Source organism: Lutra lutra, chromosome 5, assembly GCF_902655055.1.
Source record: "Lutra lutra chromosome 5, mLutLut1.2, whole genome shotgun sequence".
Classification (NCBI taxonomy): domain Eukaryota; kingdom Metazoa; phylum Chordata; class Mammalia; order Carnivora; family Mustelidae; genus Lutra; species Lutra lutra.
Genome location: NC_062282.1, coordinates 162,400,558 through 162,409,391, shown reverse-complemented (window position 1 = coordinate 162,409,391; position 8,834 = coordinate 162,400,558). Strand labels below are relative to the sequence as shown.

At 33.7% G+C, this 8,834-nt stretch overlaps 1 protein-coding gene across 1 annotated transcript; it reads right to left on the bottom strand.

The window, feature by feature from the left end:
- Nucleotides 1-1,905: 1,905 nt before the first annotated feature.
- Nucleotides 1,906-5,629, bottom strand: LOC125100798 (olfactory receptor 2AJ1). Its single transcript, XM_047731234.1, has 2 exons — nt 5,560-5,629; nt 1,906-2,861 (listed from the first exon to the last, which is right to left on the bottom strand). The coding sequence occupies exon 2, from the start codon at nt 2,842-2,844 to the stop codon at nt 1,906-1,908; it is 939 nt and encodes a 312-aa protein (XP_047587190.1). The 5' UTR covers nt 2,845-2,861; nt 5,560-5,629.
- Between the last annotated feature and the right edge of the window lie 3,205 nt (nt 5,630-8,834).

The following is an 8,834-nucleotide window of genomic DNA, read 5'->3' as shown; positions in this document are numbered from 1 at the left end:
ACATCTTCTCTATCCATTCACCTGTCAATGGACATTTCGACTCAGTGAATGAAGGAATGTATGGATAAAGAAGACACAGTATGCAAAATTTATGGTATAAATATGATATTCATTTAGTATAAATAATTAATTTGATACCTAATTGAATGTAGTCTAGTTTCATTACTGACAAAATCATTTGAATTAATTATGCATAGAAACATTTATTTGGCAGGTGGCTGGGTAGCTCAGTTGGATAAGGATCTGATTCTCGATTTTGACTCAGGTCATGATCTCAGGACCTTGATATTGAACCCCACTTTTGGCTCCATGCTCAATGGGGAATCTGCTTAAGAATCTCTCTCTACTTCTCCCTCTGCCCCTCCCCCCATTGAACCTGCTCTTGCTATCTCACACTAAAATAAACAAATAAGTGTTAAAAAATATTTGCTTCTTTGCAATAATTTTTAGGATAAAATGATAAAAGAGTTACAAAATATAACCCTATGGGCATATGTAAAATAAGACGCAATTTTAACATACACTTATTAAATATTTTTGTGTTTGCTTCTAGCAAAGGATGAGTACTTTCATTGTACCATAACTGATGTATATATGTAAGTGTATGTACAGACATTTCTCACTTCAATAACAAAGGTTTCAAAACAAACTATTCAATGAAAAATGGATATTTCAAGTGGAGCTCTGAAAGTTTATTTGTTTTTAGAAACTCCCAGGTGATTACAGGGTGATGCATGTAGTTGCATTGGTTTGTGATTTAATGTAATACTGACATTTTGTTTCCCAAATTCGCTTCCAATTAAGTTTGAAAGGGAGCAAAAACAGAAATTGCTTGTGCCTGCTAGACTGCTTTTGGTCCCTCTTTATACCTCTTTCGCTGTACAGAGGTGCAGCCCTCTCACTCAGATAGTCACAATAAAAAGACCCAGGGTATTAGGACAAGGATGCAATTCATGTCTGGATATTCTTATATGCAATACTTGCTTCCATCTGTGTGCAAAAAAACAGGGATTGTGGACTTCATAATGAAATGTTTCCATGATTTAGAACTCATATAAATAGAAATTGAATGCTACTTATGAAATAATTTTTAATAAATATTATTCTTATGAAATAATGTTTAATGTATGGATTATATCACATGAATTACACAATGTATTAGTATATTAAAATACATATTTAAAATATGCATAATATACATTCAATTAATATTATTTGTTAAATAATAAAATGCATCAATTTATGTTTGTTTTATTGAGATGTAAATATAATTCTACTGTTCTTAGGTGTACTGCATAACAATTTGATGTATCTATATATTGTAAAGTAATTTTCAAGAAAAGTTTAATTATGTATCACCACACATAGCTACAATTCATTTTTTTATGAGAACTTCTAAAACATACACGTTTAGCTACTTTCTTATATACAAAAGAACATTGTTAACTACAGTCACCATGCTATTCACCATGCAGGACTTCTTTTTAACTTATGTATCTTACAACTAGAATTCTTATCTTTTGAACACCTCCACCCATTTTGCACATGATTTTTTATGAACTTTTGATAACTGGTTCTAACATTGGAATTATAATTTTACTGTTTCATAAGGTACAAAAGTCATAAGGATAGATCCTTTAAAATGTGATTGTATTGTAAAAGTCAATTTTTATAAATTCTTATAATTTTTTTGTGAGAGGGAATAGTACCTTTTTAGGTGTATGTGTTTATAAAACAAAAACTTAAAAAATTTTGTTTATTATCATCAGGGGTTTGGAAAAATCCACTTTCTACTCTTGATGGATAGAAACTGATTTTCTTTCCAGATACATGAATAATGAATAACCTATAAGTATTGAATATTAATATAGAAAACATAGGCTTCAAGCATTTTTCTTACTATCTTTAATGGAGAAACTTACCTTTGAGCATATTTTTCATTGCCTCCAGAACGTCTTTATTCCTAAAGCTGTAGATGATAGGGTTCAGTGTGGGTGTGAGGATGGTGTAGAATATTGCCAAATACTTGTCCTGGCCTGGAGTGTGGTATGATTTGGGTCTCATGTATGTGAAAATAAATGGCCCATAGTACATTGTGACCACAATCATGTGGAAAGAACAGGTAGAAAATGACTTTTTCCGTGCTTCTGATGATTTCATTTGAAGAACACTGAGGAGGATTTGGACATAAGAAGCAAAGATTAGGGAAAAAGGGATGAGGAGAAAAATTAAGCCACTTACATAAACTCCTTGTTCATACAGGGTTGTGTCCACACAGGACAACTTCAACATGGCAGGGACCTCACAGAAAAAGTGGTCAATGGCTCTTGAGCTGCAGAAGGGAAAGTGGAGGGCATAAGCTGTGTGGACTGTGGAGTTGACAGTCCCAACCAGCCAGGACCCTCCAGCCATGAGGATGCGGACATAGTCACTCATAAGAATGGGATAGTGCAGTGGATGGCAGATGGCTACATAGCGGTCATAAGACATTGCTGCCAGGAGAAGACACTCACCACCTAGGAGGGTGAGGGACAGAAATACCTGGAAGCCACAACTTGCAAATGAAATAGTTCTGCTGCCTGACAGGAAGTCAGAGACCATTTTGGGAACAATGTTAGAAATATGCAAGATGTCCATGAAAGACAGATGGCTGAGCAGGAAATACATTGGAGTGTGGAGTCTTGAGTCCCTGAGGATAAGGAGGATCATGATTGTGTTTTCCGTAATAGTCATAATAAAAATAATGACTATAAGGGAGCAGAAAACTAGACTTGATTGGGAAGAAGAAAAGAGTCCTAGGAGAATGAAATCACCGGTGAAACTGTGATTCTCTTGCCCCATCATGAATTCCACTCTTTTACCTAAAATAGGAAAAAAAATAAGAGAGCTAAAATGCAGTGGTGTAAATCTCAAACTCACTTACATTTAGAATAATATTAGAAAACATTAGAAAACATTACATTTAGAATAATAAAAAGAGAGTGAGGCATATTTTGCAGTTAAAATCAGTAGACTCTCAACCAGCTTTTGAAATGGGCTTGTTTTACAATCTGGGAATTTATTCGTTTGAATCAAATGATCATATTTGGTCTGTTCAGTAAGTTGTTAGCTCCATGTAGTCTCAGGATCTTAATTCCATGTTCTTTTTTAAAATTGCATTAAAAAATCTTTAATTAAATTTTATTTTATTTAAATTCAATCAATTCCATATTCTTAAATTGAGTTCAGTCTTTTGTCAAAGTCACCTTTAAATGTGGTGTACCCTTAAACAGCGCACTTAAAATCTTAGTACCCTCTCCTGCCCTGCGTACCCCAATTTGCCTATTTCTCCTTATTGTGCTCTCCTTTTGTTGTTGTTGTTGTTAATGTGGTCATACTCTTCTTTTACTTTTTTTTATTATGTTCAATTAGCCAACATATAGTACATCATTAGTTTTGATTTAGTGTTCAGTGGTGCTGTCCTTTGACGTGTTTTGCAAATCACTTTTCATCTATAACATATTAAATAAACATATGAATTATATTTATTGTTTATTGTCATCCTAACACACAAGAACTTAAACTTCCAAATGTGAGATCATTATTTTGCCCTCTGTATAAGCTGAGTGGCTGAACAATGCCTTGTACATAGTAGTTGCTCAATAATATATTTTAAACAAATGAATAAATGAATAGGATACGGAACTCAATATTCTGTCTCAGCTCTTATTTGGCTAACCTTAGAGAAAATGAAATATATTATTTATATATTTTTCTAAAATATGAACTAATGAGATGCTAAAACTAGGTTAATCTGTATTTGTAATTTGAAGCATCAGTATTTAAATGTAAAAGAAAAAGAACATTGTATTCAGTTAAAATAAGAATATGTTTTATTTTGGCCAGTTTTAGTAACTTCCCAAAATTGACTTATATTTAATTACTTCTTTATATAGGGAATCATATGGTTTCTAAATAATGATGCTCTTTAGATGTGGATAGTGGCTACTTAACTGTTCCCTCTACTATTATGTGCACAGATTCGGTAGGTATGATCTATCCCTCAATAAATAAATATACATTCATACATACTTGCACACACAGAGACATAGTGGTACAATTTAGGAAAACACGGATGCCAATTATGAAAAAGAAATAATATATAAAATAATTTACTTGCCATCTTTAAGAACTATTCTTAAGTCTTTGGCCTCTGCCAGCCTCAGTAAATAGAGCATGCAACTCTTGATTTCAGGGTTGTAAGTTCAACTTATTGGGTATAGGTATTGGGCTTAGAGATTACTTAAAAACAAAATCTTTAAATACAAAAAATAACTCTTCATGATTTTGAATGAATGTGTTTTGGTTTTCCCTTTGGGGAAGCAAATGTACAAATATGTCTCTAGTTAAATATGAATAATTTGAATTTTTCTGTTTTAGTTGGTATTACGATTCTACATTATGAAATAAACCTCTATATTCTATTTTAATGGTCTGGAATGTGAATGTTGTTTTGCTATAATTTTCACTATATTAAAAGATTAACCTTTGAATGAAGTTGTGGATATACACATATTTAAGAAGTTCTTGCTCTTTTGACTTGTTTGACCTACAGCTCAGTAAATTTTGGTGTAGACACAGATTAAGATTTAAGGGCACTGATGCTTCCCATGAATGGTGGATCATAAATAAGCCTCTAAAATTTATGAATAAAATAAGTCTATGAATATTACTGACAACTCCAATTCAATAATAATTATCCAAAATTGTTGTCTTTTTCTCATTTTTCCCCATAATTTTGTCATTCTAGTTTTCCTTTTTCCATTAGTGACTCCCATTGTTATACTCATTTGCACTGAAAAATCCATTCTCAATTTTAGTGTTGAGAAGTATCGGAGCACCTGGGGGCCACAGTTGGTTAAAGGCCCACCTCTTGGTTTTGGTTCAGGTCGGGATATCAGAGTCATGGGATCAAGCTCTGGGTCAGGCTCCACACTCAACAAAGAGTCTGCTTAAGAGTCTATCTCTTTCTGTCTCCCTTCCCCAACTGTCTCTTTCTCTAAAGTAAATAAATCTGTAAAAAAAGAAAAATATGTAATGTCTATTTTCTACAGAACCCCAATCACTTAGGAATTACTGGCCTATTGTATGTTCTCAGTAAATGATTGTTAAAGAAATTTTTGACTATGGACTCTGATATCAAAATTTTTCACAATACATCAATTATGTTTACATTTACATCCACAAGAATGTCTATACTTTATCTTTATATATTAGAAGCATTCCCTAATAAATTCATTGACTACTTCATCTTTTTTGTTCTACTATCTTCTTTCCACTTCCCTGAAATTTCTACAAGAATTTTTTTAATAGGCTCTACATCCAGCATGGAGCCCAACACAGGGATTGAATTCATGACCCGGAGTTCAAGATCCGAGCTGAGATCAAGAATCTGATGCTTAACCAACTAAGCCACCCAAGCAAACTTCTACAATGATCTTTTATGTATTTTTGCCCAACCCGTTAATCAGGCATCTGAAATATCCTCCCATGATGCTAGAATGATAGAGAAAAGGATACCTTCTGTGCCATCCAGAATGTTGAATGAAATCTGTTCTTGAATCCAAAAAGTTATGCACTGGTGGTGAGCTTCCTAACTCTACAGAAGAAAGAGGGAAGACAAATGTTACATACCCTGTAAACTTTTCCAAATCTGTGGTAGTCTTATAAAGTTATAGTCTCTTTCTCTCTACCTGACATTGAATATTCTATGTCTAATAATGATAATGTAAATAAACATATGTAACATACAGTTTATACTGCCCTAACCTCTAGAAGTTTAGAGACTAATTATAGAAGATGTTGTCATCATTAGATACCATGGATTTAGTTATAAACACAGTCACATCCCAAATTTTCCTTGGACATAAAAGAAAGGCCTTCATACCCTTTACCCAGTGAATTCACTACACTCAAATAATCTTTACCATTTTACACTTGTCAAGATGTTCAAAATGCATTATGCAATTTTGACTTGACTAGTTTCAAAAATATTCTTTTCACTTTTCTGCCAATTATCTCAGTATATGAATAATCCATTCAGAATATTTCTTTAAATTTAAATAGAAGGGAATTTACATTTAAATATAAGAAATTATTCAATAATATCAGTATGACTTCACATTTATCCAATTATTTGTATGCTTCTACACTACATCATCATATGAAAGTTTTGATTGTAAGACAAAAGACAAATACGAGAAATCATTTCTTCCTGAGTAATATTTCTTTTGAAAAGTGTTTGATACAGAAATCCTGGGAATATATATTCTGATATACACACTTATATCTTATACTAAAAGATAATGCTGCCTTTATTTTTGGATGTATTCTAAAAACCCATGATATCAATGGCCAAATTGATATACCAATTAAAAGCACTCTCTTCAAATACCAGACTTACATGATTGGTGTACAATTGATTCCTGTTAAGTGGTCATTACTGATAATTCACTGTAATGGAACTACATAGAAGAAGCAGAGGTCTGACAATGGACTTCCCTAAATATGGATGGAATAAAATCATTGCTTCTGTAAAGGAGTTGACATGGAAAATGCATACCACGTTAGATGTATGACACTCTGACTTTTCCTAGGAATGGGTATGATGCTGAACCAAATAATTATATTAAGAATGTAACAATATAAGCTAAAAGTGTCCATGATTTGAAGAGATAAACAAGAAAATTTAATGCAAATATAGTATATATGAAATATTGTATATTATGTCTTATTATCACATAGCATATCATTCAAATGTAAAATTTTATCTGAAATGCATTTTTATGAAACCAGGACAATAGCAATACTTGCCTCGAAGTTTTAAAGATTAAATGAGAAAACTCATAACACATACGCACAAATACACCCATGTATGCACATGCCCATACCTGTGTACACACACACAAACACACATAAGAGTTTAGCACTTAGGAGCGCCTGGGTGGCTCAGTGGGTTAAACCTCTGCCTTCGGCTCAGGTCATGGTCTCAGAGTCCTGGGATCGAGCCCTGCATCGGGCTCTCTGCTCAGCAGAGAGCCTGCTTCCCTTCCTCTCTCTCTCTGCTTGCCTCTCTGCCTACTTGTGATCTCTGTCTGTCAAATAACTAAATAAAATCTTAAAAAAAAAGAGTTTAGCACTTATTAGTTATACAGGGACAATGATTATTACTGTTGATTTTATTATTATTATTTCTAAAATTACTGTAGTAGTATTTCTATCATTACTTCATTATTTCTGTTATTATAGTTATTTCCTTATATTTTAAATAAGCATTTAAACTACTATATCCTAGAAAGAGAGGGTGTAGTATTCAGGATATAAGAGTATATAACCAGGTAAAGAAATACAATTCGATGTTGTGAATCAAAAGTATATTGTGTTCTCGCTGCCTGGTGACATTGGTCCATGAGGCTCTCTGGGGAAAATGGAAATGCAGTATGTTGAATGACAATGTGTAGTCTGCTTCCCACCCATATACACACAGACAGGTGTGTGTAAGAGAGCTAACTGATAGTCCTTATTATGAAGTCAATGAGCTGGGCTATTCACAATTGCATTCTATACTAGCCATTTGACACTATAATTAACCAGCCATTTTGTTTTGTCCTTTTGACCTTTCAGGAGACCGAATCATACACCAAAGAATCATTTCATGGCTACCTTATATCTATTTGTTGCTGCTGTCATGTCAGTATAAGGAAGTCCTGTGAGTATTGTTTCAGTGACACCAAATTCATCATGCCCAACAGTGAACTCCCAAAGTCTCCTGAAACGTGGGCCATCATTGGTACCACCATTTACAATAGCCCAAGCCAGAAATCTTGAAAAAAGAAGTTATCCCAAATTTCCTTTATCTCTGCACTCCTCCATATAAAAGTCACCATCTCCTACCTTCTCCCCCTACATAAATGCCCCACCTTGGGTTATACCTCCTCATGGTGCTACATTCCATGTGTCGTCATGGTGACTCTAAACATCTATTCTGTCCTCTCTCAGTAGAATGTCTAGATCTGTATGGGTTCAGTGCCATCCACACTGACCACACACTTCATAGCTCTGCTTGAAGTCAGAAGAGTGTGGCCAATGATGTAAATTTCAGGTAATGACGATGGAAGAGTTTTGGGACTGGAAGATCCTACTCTTCTCACCCCTTTGTCCTGTGAGTTGCACCTGTATGTGATGATGTGTGATCTTGATTCTTTCTGGAAGAGCTGTACAGGAAATAAATTCAGGAGTTCAGGAGCAAAACCTGTGAGCTGCCAGGCAATTTATTCATCATAGTAATGTGTGGATATTAATGAAAAATAACTCACCAGAATGTTAAAAGAATAATTGGGGAGGGAAAAAGCAAGATATTTCCCTGTGATGTGTCCTTGCTCTCTTTAACATTCTCATTGGGTCATACATTTTTGGGATAATGGATCTAGGATAATTCCAGTGTATTTTATTCAAAATGCATAACAAATCCTTTTAGGACATAGAATTTCAAAGAATTAAAATCACTTGTAAAGGTAATTCAAGGAAATGTCTGCCTCCAATTTCTCATCAATTAATACACTTTTTGTCTAGTCTACTTTATTCTTTCTGAAACACTGATTTGAGCATGGAAATAACCTGCTAGATTACACTGTATGCACATTCCAGTCCATATACATTAAAAAATAATACAATAACCAATTAATTAGCCAAACAAACAAGCAACATACAATCTCCGTATCTCTAGTTCCCATTTCCTTTGAAACAAAGGTATTTATATTTACATGACATTGTTTTTCTTGCATCTTTGGCATATC

What these genes read in the sequence shown, in the direction of transcription:
- LOC125100798 (XM_047731234.1), bottom strand. Translation starts at nt 2,844, where the DNA reads ATGATGGGGCAAGAGAATCACAGTTTCACCGGTGATTTCATTCTCCTA.